At 41.6% G+C, this 22692-nt stretch overlaps 2 protein-coding genes across 6 annotated transcripts; both read left to right on the top strand.

Annotated features, from left to right (window-relative positions):
- The first annotated feature begins 41 nt into the window (after positions 1-41).
- Positions 42-10016, top strand: LOC122179402 (serpin B6-like). 3 transcript variants are annotated; one of them, XM_042870244.1, is made up of 8 exons: positions 42-202; positions 1131-1234; positions 2106-2283; positions 3842-3979; positions 5131-5248; positions 5479-5621; positions 7706-7873; positions 8780-10016. In XM_042870244.1, exons 3-8 carry the CDS (start codon positions 2113-2115, stop codon positions 9182-9184), a joined length of 1143 nt encoding a protein of 380 aa, XP_042726178.1. In that variant the 5' UTR covers positions 42-202; positions 1131-1234; positions 2106-2112; the 3' UTR covers positions 9185-10016. The 3 variants fall into 3 exon arrangements, with proteins under 3 accessions (XP_042726178.1, XP_042726179.1, XP_042726180.1); XM_042870245.1 differs by lacking the exon at positions 42-202 and adding an exon at positions 313-431; XM_042870246.1 differs by lacking the exon at positions 42-202 and adding an exon at positions 621-734.
- Positions 10017-10933: 917 nt separating this feature from the next.
- On the top strand, positions 10934-18923 carry SERPINB1 (serpin family B member 1). 3 transcript variants are annotated; one of them, XM_042870249.1, is made up of 7 exons: positions 10934-11227; positions 11340-11489; positions 13474-13611; positions 14529-14646; positions 15651-15793; positions 16474-16641; positions 17338-18923. In XM_042870249.1, exons 2-7 carry the CDS (start codon positions 11364-11366, stop codon positions 17737-17739), a joined length of 1095 nt encoding a protein of 364 aa, XP_042726183.1. In that variant the 5' UTR covers positions 10934-11227; positions 11340-11363; the 3' UTR covers positions 17740-18923. The 3 variants fall into 3 exon arrangements, with proteins under 3 accessions (XP_042726183.1, XP_042726182.1, XP_042726184.1); XM_042870248.1 differs by having other exon boundaries at positions 11340-11515; XM_042870250.1 differs by lacking the exon at positions 10934-11227 and adding an exon at positions 12213-12327 and having other exon boundaries at positions 11471-11489.
- The last annotated feature ends 3769 nt before the right edge of the window (positions 18924-22692 follow it).

Below are 22692 nucleotides of genomic sequence, written 5' to 3'. Positions count from 1 at the left end.
GCAGGCAGCGAGGCGAGCACCACGAAGGCACGAACGGCTCCGAGCCAAGATGGCCGCCTCCCACCGCCGCAGGGAAGGGCTCAGGGCCGCCGTCCGTAGCTCAACTCCAACCCGCTCCCCTACGATAGGCGGCCCGTGGTTGGGCAAAAACTTCCGGGAGAAGGGCGGGGCAGAGGTCGGGGCAACGTTTGTGCTCGGTTGGGTGAGTGCGGAGCGTCTGCGCTGTCGTTTTCTGCGGGAAGCACGCGTTGGTTTTTTGAGGGGAGGCGGCGGCGTTCCCCTCGCGGCGGCGCTCCGAGCGGTTTCAGCGTGCCAGGCTGCCGGGCGTTGGCCGAGTGCTGGCGGCGGAAGGGATGTCGCAGTGCTCCACAGCCCTGTCATCCAGCCCTGTCTCTGGGTTTTGTGGCAAACAGGCGTAAATCGATGGAGAGGTGCGAGCTTCAGCCTGCTCCTGAGCCGCAGGGAGAGCGCGGGCAGTTGAGCTGCGCCCAGCCTTATTAGCGCTGTAAGGTGCTCGGCGTTAAATTGCTCCTGCTTCAGGCAGAACGGGAGGACTGTTTCAGTCCGAGTTTTCTTTTTGTCGGTGTTTTTATGGTTACGGGGAGAGGGAAAAACGAGTACAGCTGCAGCTGTTGAACGTAGCGAAGCTCCTGCCGAGAATTTGTCTTAGGGGAAACATGCCTGCGGAAACTTGCTGCTACCTCTTGTTTGAGGCCATGAATCATTAATACAAAGTAGGTGTTGGCTCTGTTTTATAGCAACGTACCAACACCAGGCACTGCCTTAGGGGGAAAAAAAAAAACACCACCATCTTTATTGCTAGCTGATATCCTGCAATGTCAGCTGGCACTTATCTGTAATTTACTCTGCTTTCTGGCACTCATTGCACCTTCCTGCAGGTGTGTAGCGTAACTTTGGGCTAGTTAGCTACCTGCTCGGCTGACGTATGTGAAGTCTGACAAGCACTGAGCTATGTATGTGCCATGAAGTTCCAAGTAAATAGTTTACTAATCTGTTTCCATGATGTAGACAATAAAAGGCAAACTGCAGAGGACTTTGATTTTGTACCACAGCAGGAAACTGCAGTAATCTGTCATGCTGACCAGATAAATTTCATTTGAATCCTATAGATCGACTCATTCAGTTGGTTTCTGGCAGACTGGCTGCTAGGTCTAGAACACTAGTGAAGAAGCAAGCTTGAAGGGAATACTGAAGATACGCAGACTTTGAGAAGGTGAGTTTGTAATTCTACAATTCAGATGCCTTTCTGCTTCGGTTTTCCTGTAAGGCAAGTAATTGTCTTTGTGGAGTCAAAGGAGACTTGTTCTGTCATATCATAGTGTGCTCATCTCAAAAGATGTAGTATTATTTATTGCTTGAAGAAGACCAATGACTTTTCTCACTACCAGAAAGACACTGAGGCCCCGGAGTGTGTCCAGAGGACGACGATGAAGCTGTGGAGGGTGTGGAGCACAAGTCTTACAATGAGTGGCTAAGGGAGCTGGGATGGTGCAGCCTGGAGAAGAGGTGGCTCAGGGGAGATCTTACCACTCTTACAGTGATCTGAAAGGAGGTTGTAGTAAGATGGGGCTTGGCCTCTTCTTCAGGTAGCAGCAATAGGATGAGAGAGGGTGGTTTCAAGTTGTGCCAGAGGAGGTTCAGGTGGGATGTTATGGAAAACTGCTCAGAGTGGTGAGGCACTGAAAACAGGCTGCCCAGGAAAGTGGTGGAGTCATGTCTCTGGACGTGTTTACGAAATGTCTAGATAGGGCACTTAAGCATATGGGTTAGCAGACGTGGTGGGAATAGGTTGACATTTGGATTAGATGATCTTAGTGGTCTTTTCTTACCTTGATAATTATCTGTTTCTGTGCCAATGGGAATTGCTCTTGCTACATATATATTTTTAAAACATAAAAACATTAACTGTCTCAAGTATATTGTATGGAATTTAAAATATTTATTCCACCAAACCAGTTTTTCATAACTTTCTACCCAAATCAAGATATTTGCTATATGGTTTATATTGTGAAATGTAAAAGAAGTAGTTTGTCAGTTTGTGATCAAATAAATTTAAGCCAATCTTGTTTTTTTTTCTCTCATAGGCTTTGAATGATGGATAGCCTCAGTACAGCTGTTTCCACTTTTGCTCTCGACCTCTTAAGAGAGCTGCGTGAGAAAAACAACACAAAGAATCTGTTCTTTTCTCCTTTTAGTATTTCTTCTGCTTTGTCTATGATTTTGTTGGGTTCGAAAGGTAACACTGAATCCCAAATAGCAAAGGTATGTATCCAAACTTAATGTATTGGATTTGATGCATATATCATCTATTTGATAATATATTAACTGCAGATCTGAGATTTGTGTTGCAATCTGTGACCTCTAATTGCTAAATTGTTACAGTCAGTCTGGCCTCAGAGGTCAGAAATCTTCCTGAAGTATGTACATAAGCAGAACCTGTTTCTACGGAATTTATGTACAGGAGGACTTCCTGCAGTGTGAAATCAAGAGATTCCTGGGTTTTGGGATGTTTGGGTTTTTGTTTGTGATATGGAGATCTTCCTTTTATGTCATTAAGAGGCAGTTGGGATTCTTTTTTTTTTTTTTTTTTTTACTTCTATATTTGTATTTGTAGAGCCAGAGATGAATCTCCAATAAGAGAAAATTTTTTCTATTATGTTTTTGGGCTTAATGTCACACTATGCATACTTCAAAAATGTAGCCAGATAATCAAGGGAAAGAAAATCCAACATATAAGCATGTCACATTAAACAGTCCGAGATTTCGAGAAACAAACAAACAAACAAAACCAACCAGTTGCTCATTCAGTGTACTAGTTTATGTTTTCACAACCTGTAGTCTTAATCCTGGAACTTCCAGAAGAAAGAAGTGATACAGAGCTAAGAACATTGCTCTGAAGTTCAGTGAGTACCCCAGCAAAGATTCAGAGCAAGGCAAAGCTGCATGGCCAATGAAAAGTAAAATTCATAATGTAAATTTGTAATTAAGTGACCTGGAGAGCAGTTTGGGAGTATAGTGGTGGGCCTGTTGTAACAGGGTAGGGTCAAATCTATCATTAAGTGTAGTGCACTTTATTCTGTGTTCACTAAGGTGCTGCCTGCCTCTCTCTTTCTGGTGTTGTAATTTGGAATAGATCATCAATACTTTTTCATTTGTACCTGTGGTAGTAGTCAAGAGGAAGAATGAGGATGAAGCTGAAATGTTGTTTTAATGGGAATTTAAATGTTTGCCTGTGTTAACATCAGCTCCAGCAGTGTATTTCCTGTTATCACTTGAAGGATCAGATTTGCATCTAAGGTATTAAATAAGATCCTTTGGTGCGATTATAATCAATGTGAAAAATTATGTGGAGTTTTTGTTTGTTTGTTTTAACTTCAGGCTCCTTTGTTTCTGGATTTTAACTGAGTTTTCCTAGGCTTGGTAGGGCGGAGATCATAAAGCCTAAGTTCTCTAAGAACTACCTTGTGCAGCATTAAGAAAAGGGCAGAATGTGTCTGCACTCAGACTTCTTTGGAAGCTAGACAGATTCCTTAGCAGGGGGGTAAACCAGGTAACCTTCGTAGCTCCTTTCCAATCTCAACCATTCTGTGATCCTCTAACACTTGGACAGAATGAAGATAGACTCATTTTTCGGCAACATAATTTCTTACTCATACAACATCAGTCTGGGTGCACTGTATGTGACTTGTGCAATGAAAAATCCGCTGGCTTCAAGTCTCAGATTTTAAGCCCAAAACTCATTTAAAAACAAAACAATTGTGCTGAAGCAAGTATGTCAGAGATGACATAGACTCCACAGAAGGTATTTGTCTCTCTGCAGGTGCTTTCTTTGAACAAAGCTGAGGATGCTCACAATGGGTACCAATCGCTTCTCTCTGAAATTAACAACCCTGAGACCAAATACATCCTCAGAACTGCTAATCGACTTTATGGAGAAAAGACATTTGAGTTTCTCTCAGTAAGTAAACATTAAATTTGAGTGTTGTGAGGTATAATGTACTTGCTAGCTATTTCCCCTGAAGTTTAGATAAAGGCTTTGGGTTTTACTTTCCAAATTTTTCTAGGCTGAGACCTACCAACCTGACAGTCTATGCAAAAGGCAGGATGTTAACTGAATGGAGAAGCTACTTTATATATAAGCTAATTATATGAATGCACAACTGGTGCAAAAACGTGAAATTCATCAGACTCCGAATCTTTGGGGTTTCATGATCCATTTTGGTGGCTTCTAGGATCAAATGATTGACAAATCTCCTTGCCTTTGATAACCTGTAACTATGATGAACAATAACTGCTACTGCTATCTAGCATGGGTAGAACTTTGTAGTTTCTTTTCTGTTAATCAAGTAATCCAGAGAACGTGCTGAGAGGAGTATGTGACTCTTTATATTTTCCATATAAGTGTGTATACACTTATAAGGGTCATAAGTACTGTTATTCATGTTTCTTTAGATGCTTTCCTAGTTGTAGAGGTATGGATCTAATTTGTTTTTGAGAGTGTTACAGAGTTGTATGTCTAAGAAGTCCTGCAGGAAAACAGATGCTGTTACACTGTCACTATGGTGCTCTCTTGTTGTTATTACTAATTTATAGTCTGTTTTTAATAAAAATGCTGGTTTCATTCCACTGCTAGATTAAAATTATGTGGATTATACTCTAAATGTTTCATCTGTGAATAAGATGTCCCTATATTAAACTCACTATATATTCTCACTATAATAAAACAAATTGTTTTTCCTCCAATCTAAAAATTTTCTGTTAGCCTGGGAGTTTTAGCAATGAAGTTTATATAGGGACAAGCTTATAACATTGTATGTTCTCTCATTCAAGCAAAAAGAAAACAACCCAAACAATCATTTCTCAGTTGAGTACTGTAGAATGTTCTGGTATATTAAAGAAGCCATTTGACTTAATAACGTAAAGGGGAAGATAATTCCTAGCTCAAATAAGTGATAAAACAACTGATAAAAACATGTCAGATGAAACCTGAATGGCTTTATGTGAAGCTGAAGGAAGAGAGGAAATAGATTTTTCTCAGTGTACTTAACATCTGTGGCTGAATGTCAATAAAATATATTGCTAAAAAGCTGTTTTAAACATTTCTGGCAGTCATTTATAGAATCGAGTCAGAAATTCTACCACGCTGGGCTAGAACAGGCTGACTTCAAAAATGCTGCAGAGGATTCCAGAAGGCAAATAAATGGCTGGGTGGAAAAGAAGACTGAAGGTGAGTGTTCTGCAGAACTCCCTGCTGTCTTTAATGTCAGCCAGGGCTTGCATAAACAGCTCTGTCAAGGTGTAATACTGTCATTTTTAAAACAAACAAAAACCTCACCCATTGAGATCCGTCTCTGGTTGGAACATAATTCCCTTATCTAATCTATCATTAATACATATTAGATACTCAGTATTACAACAGTTGCTTATGTACCACTGTTCAATTTGTGTTTCCTAAAGGTAAAATTCAAAAACTGTTGTCAGAGGGAATTATTAATTCAATGACCAGACTTGTGTTGGTGAATGCCATCTATTTCAAAGGCAACTGGGAACAGAAGTTTGACAAAGAGTGCACAACTGAAATGCCATTTAAAATTAACAAGGTATGATATGTTAATGTGCTGACAATGAAGCTCTTTGTAACATAGAAGAAAAAAAACTGTTCAAGTAGAGTACCTAAGGTAGTCTGCATGGAGCTCCCTATACTCCATCCCCTCAATATGAACACTCCATTTAGCTTCCCTTAAGTTTCACATAATTACTAAAAGCTTTAATATCACACACTTATTTTACACTCTCTCCTTTTTTCCTTTACTCCTCTTGTTTGTGTTTGAGAAACGTGGTGTGATACATGAACTTAGAACTGCAGAAGATGCTCGTATGAAGCTGCTAGGCTGTTTGAGAGTCATAACCAGTTCCACAGAAGTTGGTGAAATTGACTATTTCAGTGTAAAACAGAACAGAACTTCCACGTGTGCAGAAATGTCTGAACACAGCAGTCATCTTCAGTCAGAATGCTTTTCTTTTTGCTGTGTTTCTACCAGTACAGTGATAGAAATGAAATGAGAGGAAGAAAAAAAATCTCTCTTCTCTGTAGGCCTCCATGCTTGACTTTCTTTTGCTTTGAAAAGTACAGCATGGCAATTGAGGACTTGTTTATTATCATTAATAGGCTACAGCTGCCCCTTAGAGGTCACTTTCCATCTCTGGGTGTCCACCTGGTAATGTGAGCTGCTTAAGAACTCACCTGCTTAAAATAACCACTATACAAAATTGAAGCCCTTGTGCCTAATTTCAAACTTCAGTATATATATCCAAGAGTGCTTGAAACTGCTAATACCACTTTTCAAGCAGGGAATAGTAATATTGCTCTCACACTTCAGAAACCAGTGGACTGACTTGTTCCTGTTAGAAAGGGAGGTTTATTATCAATTTCCCACAGAAGTGTCACACAAAGCCCAAGCTTATGTTGTTGCCTAGAGCTTTTTCCTCTTCCTCCTCAGGAGGCAAATCCAGTGCTGTTTCTCTAGGTATGAGTCTCAGCCTAGACCTTTTCCTTCCTCTTTGCAGACACACAGTTTTTGGGATGCAGATAGCTATTGGGAAAAGTTCCAAGATGTGAGACTGGGGGATGCTGCCTTGGCTCATCGAGTAACACACTGTTAGATGTGCAGAGAACCACAAACTTCTTTCCTTACGAAACTAAGTGGCTTACATTTCTGTTTTCATCCTATTAATGACTAATCACCAGTGGGCTACAGAACTCAAATAAGCAATTAAAAATCCAAGGTACCAACCTGAAGTTTTAAACTAGTTATTTCACAGTCTGTCCAGGAGTAGTTACTTTAGCACACTAATAGCCTTCTGAGCATTCTGTGACATCTATTTTATCTGTGACTTCTGCACTTTGTTGTGACTCACTGGATGATGCTAGCATGCTGTGTGGCCTTTGCTTATCCATCATTTTTATGTGTCACTGATTGCTGTTGCAAAATCATTTCTGACATTGTTTTCACAGTCAATGGCAGTCATTTATAGAATTGAGTCAGAAATTCAGTCTCAATAGTCTTTCCTCTAAAAACAAAAAATGGTGAAGGTAAGGGGAAGAAGGGATTAGGCTCCACTGAAAAGGAGGAAAGTAATGTAGACAAAAGTAACTGATGCTCCATGCAAAAATGGAGAGAGATGGGGGAGAAACAGATAGTAAGAAGGTGAAAGATTTATCCCTCCATGTGCCTTTTAACAATTGAAAGTGAGGCTAGAACTTTCCTAGCGTTTGTATTACTTTATGTCACAGTACTTAGAACCACATGGAGTGAAATGAAGATATCAAAGTTGAAATTATTTTGTATTCATTTAAAGCAAGGAACATAAGCTCTGCTTATTACCAACTCTGTTTAGAGCTAGTCACTACTTCTAAAGTGAGCAAATATGTATTCTTGCTTCTTTACCCTAAAGCAAGTTTCACAGATATTTCCACACTAGCAATTACCAATTAAATCTCAGGGATTCTTACTTCGTATCTCTTGCTTTACAGAAGAGTGACTGTGCTATACTATGTTATACAGTGTACTTAGTTCTCTGTGCAGTCAAATAGTAAAAAGCCCTAAGTAATATGTGAAGCAGGCATCCAGTTACGACTGCCATGCCAGCCCAGTAGTAACTCTTGGTGTCTCCTTGTTTTTAGAATGAGACCAAACCTGTGCAGATGATGTTCAGGAAAGGTAAATATAACATGACCTATATTGGAGACTTGGAGACCCAAGTCCTTGAGATCCCTTACGTTGGTAATGAACTCAGTATGATCGTTCTACTCCCCGATGCAATTAAGGATGAATCTACTGGCTTGGAAAAGGTAAGTTGTTGAGCTTAGTGCAAAGGCAGTTTGTGTCCTGCCTTGAAAGAGAGTTTGCTATCGTGCATGTGTTCATAGTTCAGTTCCAGAGCTATTGTATCACTGATGCTCAAGACAGACTGAAATGCTCCTTGTGTTTCTGCCCCTAAAGTGGCATGCCATTTATCACTACTAGCCAAGCTGTGTGCTGCCTCATTACGAAGAGGCTCTGAAGGAGGCCTCTTACTCATCAGAAGCAGGGCTTAGCTGTAGTTATGGTGAAGCCATAGTATGATGAGCACCAAATGAGAGGGAATTTGGGGCAGCTCTTAGGAAGTCCTTATTAGAAGTTCTACAGTTTGACCCATAGATCTTCTTACTGAAGATGTGACAGGTTGTCACTGCCCTTCTACTTGGAAACTGCTCACAGAATAATCCAAGTTCCCTTGTGTTATGTTGATAAGATACAGATCATGCTCTGGCCAATGGGTTAATAAATTTTGCATTTTTTTCCTAATGCTGCCTTTAAAGGGTGTTGTAAGCAGGCTTTGTCACCAGCCCATCAGCTGAAAGATCCTGAAAGGCTGAAGAACTGGGTTCAATTTGTCTGGGACCTGTCATCAGTTCTCCTGTGCTTTTACTTTCTATATGTAAAATAAGGTTTTTACAATCTGATAATATTTTAGAAACTGAACTTTACTGTATCTACCATCCCCCAAAAAACATACAGAATTGATCTCAGCTGAAGCAGTAGCCTCTACTAAGAAATACAACTTGTACTTCTGGCTTGAGACCCTGTAAGCTCCTGAAAAGATGCATATTACATGTAATGTAAACACATACACAGGCAAAAGTAGAGATTAGTGTAAAACTTTGACTATTCTTATTTTAATTATCTAACATTGGGTTATGTTTTTTGTTTTTAAGCTGGAAAGAGAACTTACATATGAGAAGCTGATGGAGTGGATTAATCCTGAAATGATGGACAGTACAGAAGTGAGGCTGTCTTTACCCAGGTTTAAACTAGAAGAAAACTATGATCTGAAACCCATCCTGAGCAACATGGGAATGCGTGATGCATTTAACTTACAGGCAGCGAACTTCTCAGGAATCTCCTCTGGTAACGAGCTTGCGCTCTCTGAAGTGGTTCACAAGTCCTTTGTGGAGGTCAATGAAGAAGGCACTGAAGCAGCAGCTGCCACAGCAGGGGTGATGTTGCTCCGCTGCGCTATGATCGTTCCCAACTTCACTGCCGATCATCCCTTCCTCTTCTTCATCCGGCACAACAAAACTTCCAGTATTTTGTTCTGTGGCAGATTTTGCTCTCCCTAAAGAGACAGAACTGCCATTAACACAGTGATGTGATTTCCTTTAGGGTAGAACTGCTCTTTTGCACTTATTACTTCTTTCCACTGTGCCTGAATCCCCTGATCTGGTTGTCGTTTTGGGCTCGCGTAGAGTAACAAAGCTGCTTACACATACGCAGCAGCTTAGAACACTTAATATTTTAATACTTAAAACAGCTGCCTTACACTTTGCACCTGAGTTGTTTTCTTCCTGGCACAAGAAACATGAACATCCCACTAGCTCAGTGAACTTCCACCTGTCATGTATCTTGCTTGCTTTTTGTGGCCACCAGATAGCAAGGCAACATTAAAAAAAAGAAGCTGATTTTGTTTCTGACTATAGCGGAAGATATCTTAGGCTCTGCTCCCCATTTTTCTTCCTATCCCCACTTATTTTTAACTTTCACTTTCTTTACTGTTTTGGTAATGGAGGGAGGCTTTGGCAAGCTGTTTCTAAGAGTTACTAAGCACCTGCACTAGACAGAGGTTTTATTGTAACTGGATAGCTCTTACGCAAGAATAGGAATAAAAGTTCTGTTTGTAACAAGTGATCTTACAGGTTTTCGTGGAATATTCTTATCTTAACACCACATGTGCCACCTGGGAATACTAGCTATCACCTGGTTCATTAGTCTTTAAAAAAAAAAAATGTTTAAAAAACAACAAATGCCTATGAAGTATTTAAGTGACAGAGCTTTATTTTTTTTTCCAATCTTTGTATGTTTTTACCTATTCTGTGTTTGTTAAGCATCTTCGTTAAACTGGATGCCAAGGGTTTCTTAACACAGTGATTTGTTTTGCTGTTCTTGAAAGAATAAACAAACTTCTTGTGAGTGCTGTGGGAGTCTGTTTCTTCTTTGACCATAAATATTGCAATTTTTGTTTTCATATCTAGTGTGAAGAAAACAAGCACGTAATGGTGGAAAGCAGTCATCTTTCATGTAGCTTACTCAGAATTCATTGCTTAACATAGGCTTTTCTGAATGCTGCAAAACCAAGGTGCTTACCTGGAGTATGATGGAGTTCAGGTGTTTACCTTTGAAGGATTCATAACAAGGAGTTTTTAAGGCAAAGGCTCAAAGTCAGAGAATCACAGAATGAATTGGGGTGGAAGGGATTTTAAAGATTATCTAGTTCCAATCCCTTGCTGTGGGCAGGGCTGTCCAGGGCTCCCTCTACCCTGGCCCTCAACACCTCCAAGGATGGGACACTCACAGCTCCTGTGGGCAGTCTGTACCAGAGCATCACCACTCTCCAAGTGAAAAACATCCCCCTGCCATCTAATCAAAATCTCCTCTTCTAGTTTAAAGCCATTCCCTCTTATAAAAGTCACTCTCCCTCCTTATTTATGTGCTCCCTTTAGATACTGGAAGACCACAGCGAGGTCTCCCTGGAGCATTCTCCAGTCTGAACAAGCTAAGTGTTTGTTTCTAGATGGGACATTGCAGCTCCTCAGCCCTGTGCCCAATAGTCACCATTTGGGGCAGGGAAGCTGCCAATGTGCTGCCTGTCAGACTAATGCTCAGTCAGTGCTGGGAGAGCAGCAGTGGGTGGAAGGGAAGTGGGCAGCCTCTGCTTCCAGTCCTTTGTCTGGGAATAGGGTGGCAGCAGGATGAAAAACAGAATTTTTTCTGCCCCTTTCCACCTCTAGAGGCTGCTGCTGGAGCGAATTCGTGGTACCACACTATAAGTGAAAGCAAAAGCATGCTGCTCATTCCTTTTCTAAACAGAAAAAGCGATCACGTTAACATCTGCCGTAAAGCAAAGCCGTGAGAAGAGAGAAGCGAGAAGCAGCCGTATCTGCAAATCCCAGTGCAAACAAAAAGGAGGGATCCCAGCTGTACAAGCAGGAAGGTTTTACAGCATTGCCTGCCACCAGCCTTTGCGTAACCATCTGCCCGCCCCAGTGTTGCACCTTTCACCCCACTGCCAGATACCTCACAGCTCCCAGTGGCCCTACCTCCAGCTCACTGCTGGGTTCTCTCCTGCTGGTTTGGTCCTCCCTAGCAGCTGCAAAGCATCACAGGAGGTAAGTGCATGCTTGTTGTTTTCACAGCCTGAAATGAATCCAGCCCTTAGAACATACACTAGGGCATTGAGGAGTGCTTTCTGAAGCCTTCACTGAAACCTTTATTTTCCAGCTGCAGCCATGGAGAGCCTGAGCAATGCCAACGGCAGGTTTGCACTCGATCTCTTCAGAAGGCTTAACGAGACCAATCCATCAGGAAATGTTTTCTTCTCCCCTCTCAGTATTTCTGCTGCTCTGGCCATGGTTCTTCTCGGGTCCAGAGGTAATACAGAGGCACAGGTGGTAAAGGTCAGCAGTAATTTCTCATTTTATTAAAATTAAAAACTGTTAAGTTTTAGAGCTCAGACAATGAGAGGAGGGCATTAATTGTGTGGGCAAGGTTTTTGTCATGCTCACTCTTCCCCACTGCTGTTACCTGCCTGCTGCACTCCAAAGCCCTCCTATTGTAGCCCATTCTTCCTCACTTCATTTGGGTTGATTGATGAATTTGGAAACTAACTTCACTGATTTATCTGTCTTAATTTAAATTGATTAGCATTTCCAGCAGCAAGTCTTTGCTAGAATTTGTGAAGATTTAGGCTAAATATTTGTAAGGGGGGAATTTTTCACTGAGAAAGTGGTGAGGTGGTGGCCAGGTTGCCCAGAGAAGCTGTGGGTGCCCCATCCCTAGATGTGTTCCAGACCAGGTTGGCAGCCTGAGCCAGTGGGTGGCTGCCCTGCCCACAGCAGGGTGGTGGAAATGGGTGGGCTTTAAGTCTCATTCCAGCCCAACCCATTCTATGATTCTATGAGCCTTTTCCACAAAGAACTATTGTTTTGCAACATGTATTTAGTAATTGTATGCATAATAACGCTAAGCATATCTTACAAGTAAAAAAAATAAAGAGCTGTATTATTCTAAGTATGACAATTTTTATAATACATGATGACATTACCCAAGACCCAGTGTTTCTGAGGAGCCGAACTCACATGTCCATTCTCACAGTATCCCTAGGTTGAGCAGCAGAGGTTAAAAGAAAACGATGTGGCTCCTTTACTGGGTGCTTTGTTGTGGACCCAGCTCAATCCTTTCACACTCCCCAGCCTGGTTGAAAGCTGGGGTAAGTAGTTTCCGTATTTAAAGTTAGTCTTCTAGAGCGGGTGGTTTCACAACAACAGTTGCAAATTCTAGTGCAGGTAGCAGTGTGCCAATTTCCTCTCAGATTCCTGTTCAAAAGAGACTCTGCCTCTTTTTTCTCAGCAAGGCAAACACCTGCTAGTGCAAAGGGAAGTAAGCAAGAATTGTCGCTCTAGTTCCTATTAACTCTTTTGCCCTATGAATAAGCTCACCTTTGTATTCTGAACTTTAGGAAGAACTTGTTTAGACCATTAATTGCTGTCATTCTTAGTGAAAAGACAATAAAACTGAATCACTGCTTGTAGAAACAGACTTTGAACGTATATTCCTTATAACTCAACTGTCAGCCCCACCCAGGAAGAATCTACTGGGAGCAGAAATAATGCAAGAGAAGCGCAGGGGAGTTGGAGACAGAAGGTGTTTCAGCACAGTAACTTTCTATAATGCACATTCCCATAGCATAACGTTTAATTGATGAGAACATCAGTTAATTAAGGAGATAATGACTGATGAGTGTGAAGCGTGTAGGCATGGAGAAATTCATTTCTGGGATCATAATCCTACCTTAAGTTGGAATCACAGAATATCCCATGGTGGAGGGGACCCATGAGGATCCAGCTCTCAGCTCCACAAGGCACCACCCACTATTGTGGATCCTGCTGCCCTACCTGCACACCTTGGCTAGTCACTTTCCCCACAGGTACTTGTATGCACACTTCCATATTATAACAGCTTTGAATTTTAAGGCAATAGTTGTCTAAGAAAGCACTTATGTTTTCATAAAACCACCAAAGATCATAGCTCTTAGATTTTCTTAGTACCTCATCTTCCCCGAATGCTCAGACAAGCTCAGTAGTCCATGGAGGAGACACATGCAAATAGCACTCCAATAGGACTCTGGGTCACAATCTATTGCTACAGCTGCAGCTAAATGTAAAGCAGTAGCTTAATACAAGTGACATGGATAGCACAGCACTAAGGGACAGTTTCACTTGTTCTTTGAGGTTTACAGCTTCCAACTTCCTTCTGCTTTCTTTCTTCAACATAACTACCAGAGGCACCATACAGATACGCTTCATGTTCTTTAAAAACAGCAGTAGCAGCAGTTAGCCTACCTCTTTCATTTCAGACATTTCATTTTGATGAAGTTGAAAATATACACTCAAGATTCCGGGCTCTGACTGCAGACATAAACAGAAGGGATTCTTCCTGTCTCCTACGGATTGCCAATCGACTTTTTGGAGAGAAGTCCTACAGCTTTCTGCCGGTATGGGTACACAGAATATAGCTGTGTGGTGGAACCTGGGGGGAGGCTTTGAAATGTCATTATCTATTGCTCTCCTGTCTCCAGAGTGTGCCCCATAGCAAAAATGTCACACTAGCAAGTCCAGATGTCAAAACTACCTTTCCGCATCAATAAGCAGCATAGCTCAGGTGTTGCTGTTGTTATAGGAATGCAGCCATTTGAGTATTTGAGATAAAATCATGTCTAGACATCTTTCTAAAAGTTACCAGGCAGTCTGCACAAGTGTCGCACACATGCACATGCACTTCTGTGTCTTTAGAATGTGCAGATGCCTATAGGATGCACCTAAAGGATGTTATACAACAAATCCCTTTGCTTGTTCAGTTCCATTGCTTTTTCCTCAAGAGAAAAAGCAAGCCATGTAGATTCTTAGCTTAGAGTATATATAACATCCCATTTCTCTGTCTGCTGTTTTTTTAGACTTTTCATTGGTCTAGTACTACATAACTGTTCTCAAAAATATGTTAAGTAATCTGGGAGGAGATTCCCAGCACGCCTAAACAGCACACCTCTTAACAAGGGAGCCGTACCTCTGTGTGTATTTAGGTATTGCTATTTTTATTCCTCTCCAGCTCTTGCTGGGAGGAATTTGTTCTTAGTCATGCTTAAGCCTGTTTCAGGAGAATGACAGAAGTGCTGGAGCACCTGCAGTAAGCACTCCCTCAGATGTATACGTGGCAGATGTACAGTGAGGCTTACTCACTGGTGTTTCAAAGAGAAACAGCAAAAAAAAAAAAAACCCCACACCCAAACAGACAATGCACTACTAGAGCCCCACCTCAGAGCAGGTGATAACCTTTGCATGTTATCTACAGCGTAAAGATATGTTCTCTTACCTATGTGCAATGACAGCTGTTCTTCATGTTCCAAAAATCTAGGACTTCCTGACTAACACTCAGAAGTTATATGGAGCTGATTTGGCTGCAGTTGATTTTCTTCAGGCTCATGGCGAAGTCCGGAAGGAAATTAACCAGTGGGTAGAGGAGAAAACTGAAGGTGAACTATTTTTCATTAATGAAGGAACTGGCAGTTTTGCATACTTCAGGAGCAGGAACAGCCTTTGTTTCCTGCCACCTGGAAATGGAGAAAACTCATTTTCTCCAGGGATATTAAAATGATTGGTTGACAGAATCAAAGAATACCTAAGCAAGAGATTTCAACAGCTACATAAATCATAGAATGGCCTGGGTTGAAAAGGACCACAATGCTCATCTAGTTTCAACCCCCTGATATGTGCAGGGTCGCCAACCAGCAGACCAGGCTGCCCAGAGCCACATCCAGCCTGGCCTTGAATGCCTCCAGGGATGGGGCATCCACAACCTCCTTGGGCAACCTGGTCCAGTGTGTCACCACCCTCTGTGTGGAAAAACTTCCTCCTAATATCTAACCTAAACCTCCCGTCTCAGTTTGAAACCATTCCCCCTTGTCCTATCACTATCCATCCTCATAAATAGTTGCTTCTCCCCCCCATTTAAATCCATAGTTTGTGTTCAGGCCAACCCATGCAGGCTAGGTATACAGACATAGATTTGTACTTATGAAATGGAGATCACTGACTACCTAAAATGACAGCCTAGTATTATATCTTTCTTAATCTGATAATCCTAAACCTGGGTATCTTCTAGTTTTTGCTTAGCTGGCTGCAGGTGTGGCAGGGGATGCCACCCTGAAGTGATGTGCTGCAACTCTCTGCAGCTTAGGCTGCCCTGTGTCCTTTTTATCTGGGTAGTTAGATACAAACCAGCGGAGATGACAAGTCATATGTGACAGTCATAACTACAAATACTACATTTCCATCAAGTTACTGTATATCAAAAATTATAGCATGTACTAAGTATGGTGAAATAAAGTGACAGGTACCGAAAAAAGACCATATTTAATCAGAGGAACGGACTAGAATTGTCTATTTCTATGGCATCAGTATCTCTGTGGATAATTCACATGCAATCAACATGTTACACGGTTTTGTTGTGACCTCCCTTTTTTTGTGCCCTCTGAAGGTAAAATCCCTGATCTGCTGTCTGAAGGCTCATTTAATAGCATGACCAAGTTGGTACTGGTAAATGCTATTTATTTCAAAGGGAACTGGGCAGAGAAATTTGAAGAAGCCAACACTGCTGACATGCCATTTCGGTTGAACAAGGTACAACAGATATATTTTGGTAGTATATATCTAATAAAACAAGTTAAAAAAAAATGTCTTAACCTGAATCTTCACTTACAATAATAGAAGAATGCAAGCATGGACATTTTTGTGAATGCTTTCAGTTTACAAAAGAGATTCTTTATGAATTTCAGTATTTCAGCAATTTCTTCTATCACTTACTAGAACAGTGTCAGAGGTGATCCTCACATGCAGCCTAGGACCCTGACTGTGCCTAGCTGAGTTTCTGTCCTTAGGCTGGTATGAACCGTATCAAGATGGCTGCACATTCCATTTGAGCCCCATTTTCTTGTTCTATATTTTGGAACATATAGCTCTACGAGGTATGTATTCAGTCATCTGATTTACACTGAACAGGATTAACCTTTGGTTATTTCTGCTGTTAGAGAAATATAAAGGTACAGCAACTCAAATCCTGTTTCAATCTCTGCAGTGACTGTGCTATAGAAGATGAGGAAGAATGAAACATTACAATTCAATTACAATTCTATCTTTAGAAAAATCAGTTGTTAAACTGCCAGTCAGGAATCTGATGGAGGTGGTTTTTATAGTCACCTGATATAGTGCAGTAGGGGTTTCTGCAAGAACACAATTCTTATGTTTACAACTGGTCTTTGAAATTGGTATTTTAACATTTTCGATACCTTTTAACTACTCAGAATGAAAGAAAGACAGTGAAAATGATGTATCAGAAAAAGAAGTTCCGTTTTGGGTACATCTCCGACATGAAAACCCGTGTTTTGGAGCTGCCCTATGATGAAAGAGAATTTAGCATGATCATCCTGTTGCCTGATGATATTGAAGATGACTCCACTGGACTGCAGAAGGTGACCCATTTAAACTAATGCAGTTATTTAAGTGATACATTCAGCCGCTGAAAATTAAAGCCTTTAATGAACCTATGTTTTTAGAACTCCATGTCCATCATGCATATTTTTTAGATAATGCTCTGCTAACATCACAAGAATACACGCACACTGTGCATTGTGGAGAGGAATTGTGTTCTATTTTTCTTGTGGCCTTTAGCTTGCTGAACAGAACTCTGAAGATGAAAACTGGTGTTTTTGTTTTGTTCTCACGGTGGAACTTCCATTACCTTTGAAAGTCTTTATTTTCTTAAACTTACATTAGGCAAGTTTTTCTACTAAATAACCAGTAATCAGGAACATATCAGCATCTTCAATCTCTCTGGTGATTATTTTTGTTAATGATTTTTAATTACCTAATTCCCTTTAGTTGGAATAACAGGAAAAATGATTGGTTTTAGCTACCAGTGCATGTTTTTGTAGTCTCTATCTAGCAACAAGAAGCAAGCATCTGTTTTACTCCATTGACTGAAAACTGCAGCAACTTCACTTAATTTCAGTAGCAGTCATTAAATCTGCACTGAGCTATCAAAAACAGGGTAATCATTTTACACTTGCTTTGTAGTTGTATGGTACTCTATGCAACCCTCTAAATGTTACTGGAAGTAATACACTCCCCTACTGATGAGGTGTAATTCTTTGTGTTTTTAATTCTAGCTGGAAAAGCAGCTCACCTTTGAAAAGCTCCAGGAGTGGACGTGTCCAGAGCATCTATATTCCAGTGATGTCCATGTGCATTTGCCAAAATTTGAGCTAGAAGAGAGCTATGACCTTAAATCAGATTTAGCAGCTATGGGCTTGTTGGACATATTTGACAGTGCCAAGGCTGACTTGTCAGGAATGTCAGGGGCACATGACCTTTTCCTCTCTGAAATTGTACACAAGGCTTTTGTAGAAGTGAATGAGGAGGGCACAGAAGCTGCAGCTGCTACTGCTGGCATTGCGATGCTTTGCATGATTATAGAAGAGGATTTCAATGCTGACCATCCTTTCCTTTTCTTTATTCGCCACAACCCAACACAAAGCATACTTTTCTTTGGCAGATATGCTTCTCCATGAAAAATAACCCATCATTTGCAAAACAGTTTCTGCTGCAATCAGCAAATGCTTTGCTTATGAGCAAGTTGAATTTTGATACAGAATGTCATGGTTCCTGTCTTGAGTTCTCAGTAACTGTCACTATGATTCTGCATTTCACATTTAAATAATCAGATAGAAAATGGATTAGTAACTCTTAGCCTCCCCAGAGATTCAAGTTCCTGTACTCACTAGGAAGTAACCAAAAGAGTCTTAACTTCTTTGGCAGAAGTAGTCTTCTTTTTAAATTGGGCTAGCAGTGAAAATATTCTTGGAAGAAACTTGAACTTTTAGGATGCCAGATCACTCTCTCTCTTTGTACAGATTTCTCTGTATTTACAGAGAAGGCTGACAACACCCAATGCAGTACAGTCATTCCTCATACGTGTGAGCTAGGATGTAGTTGGAAAGCTATCGCTTCCATAAGGTCTTGTTCTTCAAATATACATTAACATCAAAATAATTAATTTAATATCATTAAAACTTCCAGGTACCAAAGGACTTCCTCCAAAACAGCTGAGTTTACCCAGCTCTGTCACAGAATAGAAGGTCAGATAACATTTGTTTGGAGACATCTATTAATAGACATAGGATTAAGCTATTTAAACAAAAGTAACCCCTTCCAGACATTAGCCAGAAAACTTACAATACAACTTTTAAATGATGAAAAAGAGAAACTAATGTATTTAGGTGATATGTCTAAAGAGAGTTTTTCAAATGTGGAATTAGGTGCCATTTTAGTTATTGAAAAAAATGTGAATGTTTCTTCAAGTTCATGTATTTTCAACAGAGGATAGCTTCTGGCTAGATGCTAGGTGAACCTCAAAAAAAAACTTTTCAGCGTCCCAGAAGATGACTGCCTATAGCCTGCAACAAATGCTTCATGTTTATATACAAAATTCAACATTTGTTGAGATCTGATGTCCACTACCTGTTTATACATAACTCCTTACATTGTACAGCCACCTTATACTTGGGAGCCAATACATGCTGTTAATATTCCATTTAGTTCCAAATGTTACTTTCCTGTGTTGTGTATGTTTTGGATACTGTTTCTTGTGTTCACCTGTACAGTCTCAGTTCTAAGCAGGGCACAGACATTTATGCAATTGTAAACTGCATTGCAATTTTTTCAGTTAAGCACCAAATAAAGAGTTTATCTTCAACTCATGTTCCAAACAGAGACATCTGCGCGTCATTTTGTATTTCAGAGTGCAAAAGTAACTGTCACTGTGACTAGAAGGCTAGCTCCAAAGAAAGCCACTGGCCCAGTACACACTGTCAGATGTATGAAGCCCTTGGCCTGTTCAGAGTAGATAAAAACAACAAAAAACAACCTCATCTCTAAAGAAGGAATTATTACGTGAACGTAACGCAATGGAAAGCTCAACAACACAGCAGAACAGCAAGATACCAGGCTGCAATGATCAAGGATTCACTCAGATCCAAAAACAGCAGGTGCAGAAATAAGGAAAACCAAACCCTCCTTACCTTCAGAAGGCCTAAATCATCCTCAGATAAACAGGGATCTCCAAATAAGATACCTTTACCTCCACTGCCAGCTCTTAAATAAGGTCTGGGAAGGGGTGCATCCTGGCTTCACCCCTTCTGGTCACTCAGCTTCATTGCTTGCACCTGAGCTCCCCTGGGCTGGCACTGCCTTCCTACCAGGTGCTCAATCACTGTTTCAAGCAATGGCAACTTTTCCACTGCGGTGAATCATTAGCTTCCCCTGCAAGCGTAATGGCTCCATCTGCTAGCACAGGGAATGAGGACTGAGTAACGCCTTACATTAAATGGCAGTCATTGAGTTGGCATATTAGTTACATGTTTCTGTGTTACTGGTGCCCTGGTTTCAAAGGCTGTGTTTAGTTTTTACACTTAATCCAAAATTCAGAGGAAAGTATGCTCATTGTGATAGGAATAAGGCAGAAATATTAGTGCTTACATAAACTCTTTATGATAGCCCATTAATTTCAGCAATTTAAAAAGATTTTAAAAAAACACTCCACACTCTGCCATTTGGCTGATATCTATCTGAATCATACAGTTTGAGTTGCTCTTCCTACAAAGTAAATGTCATAGCCTGGATAAGTAGGACAGCTATGGTTGGGTTTCACCTCCCCTTACCTTAGAGATAAATTTATATAATGAGTTAATTCAGAGCACGTTGAGTAAGGTTTGCACTGTTGAATCTTTTTGCATAATTACATGGGACCACAAATCAAGTGAAGTACATAAACCAGTGAAAAATCTCAAAAGTCATGGAGGCAGATACACGTCTTCATTTTTCGATATGTTTTGACTAGACAGGAATATCAGTGACCTGGGTGAGGGGATAGAATGCACCCTTGCCAAGTTTGCTGATGATACACAGCTGTGAGGTGTGGCTTATGCACTAGAAGGCCATTCAACAAGACCTGGGCAGATTGGATTGCTGGGTGGAGATGAACCTGATGAGGTTCGGCAAGGAGAGGGGCAGAGTCCTGTAGATAAGGAGGAATAACTGCATGCACCTGTACAGGATGGGGGATGACCTGCTGGAGAGGAGCTTTGCAGGGAAGAACCTGGATGTCCTGATGGGCATCAGGCTGGCCATGAGCCAGCAGTGTGCCCTTATGGCCCTGAAGGCCAATGGGATCCTAGGGAGCATTAAAAGAGTGTGCCTAGCAGGTCAAGGAAAGTGATCACACATATGTGTATGTTTGGTGCCCCTGCTAGGCAGGGGGGTTGGAACTACATGATCCTTGGGGTCCCTTCCAACCCGGGTGATTCTGTGATTCTGTGATTTTGTGATTCTGTGATTCTGTGATCCTTCCCTCCTACTCTGCCCTGGTAAGGTCACATTTAGAATACTGTATCCAGTTATGGTTTTCACTGTTCAAAACAGACTAGTAGTTACTGGAGAAAGAGTCCAGTAGAAGACCACAAAGATTATCAGAGACATGCAGCATCTTACTTACGAGGAAAGACTGAGAAACCTGGGACTCTTTGGCCTGGATGGGATTCTTATCACTATAAAAATTGAAAGGACAGATATCAAGTATATAAGGCCAGCCTCGTTTCAATGGTGCCCAGGGACAGAACAAGGGCACATAGTCACAAATCAGAGCATAGGAATTTCCATCTGATCATGAGGAAAATCTTTGAGGATCACAGACCAGCGGAACAGACTGCCCAGAGCAGCTGTGGATTTTCCTTCTCTGGAGACATTCAAAATGCACCTGGATGTTTTCCTATGCAACTTGCTGTAGGGAACTGCTTTAGCAGGGGGTTGGATTGGATGATCCCCAGAGGCTACATCCAACCCCCATAATTCTTTGATTCTGTTAATATGATCACTGCAATTAACTTAAGACTGTGGAAATAGAAAGGTGCAAATGAAATCAGAAATTGGCTTTTTGCTACTCTTTATCATATTGAACCTGTCGGATGTTTTCATGTCATCTTGTGACACCAAGTAAAGACAAGTTCCTACACATGTGCATTAAATGTCCATGCAAATTCTTACTTCTTAACAATGCATACTTTGCTCTGAATTTTAGGAAATTTGCTTCCTATTTATTTTCATGAAAATTGCAGTAGATACAAAGAGCAAAATAATACTCATAGAGCAAATTCTCATCTACAAAACACTATTTTTCGCCATACTCCAGCCCTCTGCTGAAGGAGGTTGAATAGTGTAGGCTGCACAGGAAAGGGTGAGTGAACACTTTCATGTCAGCACTTGGTACAAAAAGCAATGCTACTATTTTGTACTGCATCCAGACCAGAACAAGCCAAAAACTGTCTATCCACATTTCAGAAAGTGTAAACAGTTCATGGAAGATAGATTACTGTAAAAAGAAAGAACACATGCAGTATAAACGTGCAAATTTACTTCCCCCGAAGTACCGCAATTACAAACAAAAATCATGGAATGATGGAGGGTGATGGAGGCTCAGGCTGGGGCCTCTGTGTTTTTGTCTCTGCTCACCTCCATCTACATGTCTAGAAAGTACAGAGACAAATCACCAAAGCAGATCCCCTCCCAAAACATCCACTGTGACAAAAGCAAAAACTTATCAGAGGAAAGAGAGACACAGAAGTGTAAAGAATCAAAATCAAACCCAGTAACAGCAAACAGCGATTTAATCTACTTTGTCTTGAATTGCATGAATTTTTAAAACGGAGAACAGCTTTATATGACTACAATCAGGCTGGGAGCCTCGGAACAATAAGTTTCCATCAGAAAATTTATAGAACAATAAACCATCTTGTTATACGTGCCTGGGTCTGTGTATCATGGCCTGAGCCACCCAATGGGCCTGTGGGAAGACAAGGTGTGAAACAGTGATGTGCAAAACAGAGACGTGTGAAACACTGACACTGAGCACACGAGATGTGGGGGGGAATGGAGCGGGCAGCGGCGCTGCGGAAAGCCCAGGAACGTGTGCTGGGGCTGCAGTGCTGCTGGCATGTGTGCAGCAGGTGAGGCCGGCGCACGGTGATGAGCAAGCAATGGACGGCGACATCGCTGTGGGACGGGTGGTGATGTCACCCAGTGAAGGTGAGCACTGGCGACACGGCCGAGCCGTGGTTTGTGACGTCTCCGTGCGACGCATTGTGACTGCTTGGCCCACGCTGCTTGAACGCGGGCGCGGCAGCCCGGCCCGGCAGTTCGTGCCTGGCCTCCGACCGAGCGACTGTGCGAGGACTGGAGTGTGGACAGGGCGAGCTTTGGAGCTGAAACGTGCTCTGGGTGCTGCTAGCGCAGCTCTCAGACGCCGTCTCAGAGCCACTTTGCTGTACCCCGACCCTGCTGGCAGCAGGCAGCCGGGACATCGCGGAGAGGCGCGTGCAGCAGCGCAGGTAGGCAGTGTGGCAATGCCTCACGCCAGCAGCATGGAGGTGACATTAGATACCTACAGCCCCACAGACCTGGAGAAGTGGGAC

Source organism: Lagopus leucura, unplaced genomic scaffold (genome assembly GCF_019238085.1).
Source record: "Lagopus leucura isolate 7727_CA_CO unplaced genomic scaffold, USGS_WTPT01 Super-Scaffold_100002, whole genome shotgun sequence".
Lineage (NCBI taxonomy): Eukaryota > Metazoa > Chordata > Aves > Galliformes > Phasianidae > Lagopus > Lagopus leucura.
The sequence above is the reverse complement of the archived record's forward strand: the minus strand, read 5'-3'. Positions and strand labels throughout refer to the sequence as shown.

What these genes read in the sequence shown, in the direction of transcription:
- LOC122179402 (XM_042870244.1), top strand. Translation starts at nt 2,113, where the DNA reads ATGATGGATAGCCTCAGTACAGCTGTTTCCACTTTTGCTCTCGACCTC. An exon ending in AGACATTTGAGTTTCTCTCA is followed by an intron (nt 3,980 to 5,130) that starts GTAAGTAAACAT and finishes CATTTCTGGCAG; the next exon opens with TCATTTATAGAATCGAGTCA. An exon ending in TGCCATTTAAAATTAACAAG is followed by an intron (nt 5,622 to 7,705) that starts GTATGATATGTT and finishes CCTTGTTTTTAG; the next exon opens with AATGAGACCAAACCTGTGCA.
- SERPINB1 (XM_042870248.1), top strand. Translation starts at nt 11,348, where the DNA reads ATGGAGAGCCTGAGCAATGCCAACGGCAGGTTTGCACTCGATCTCTTC. An exon ending in CAGAGGCACAGGTGGTAAAG is followed by an intron (nt 11,516 to 13,473) that starts GTCAGCAGTAAT and finishes CTTTCATTTCAG; the next exon opens with ACATTTCATTTTGATGAAGT. An exon ending in AGTCCTACAGCTTTCTGCCG is followed by an intron (nt 13,612 to 14,528) that starts GTATGGGTACAC and finishes CCAAAAATCTAG; the next exon opens with GACTTCCTGACTAACACTCA.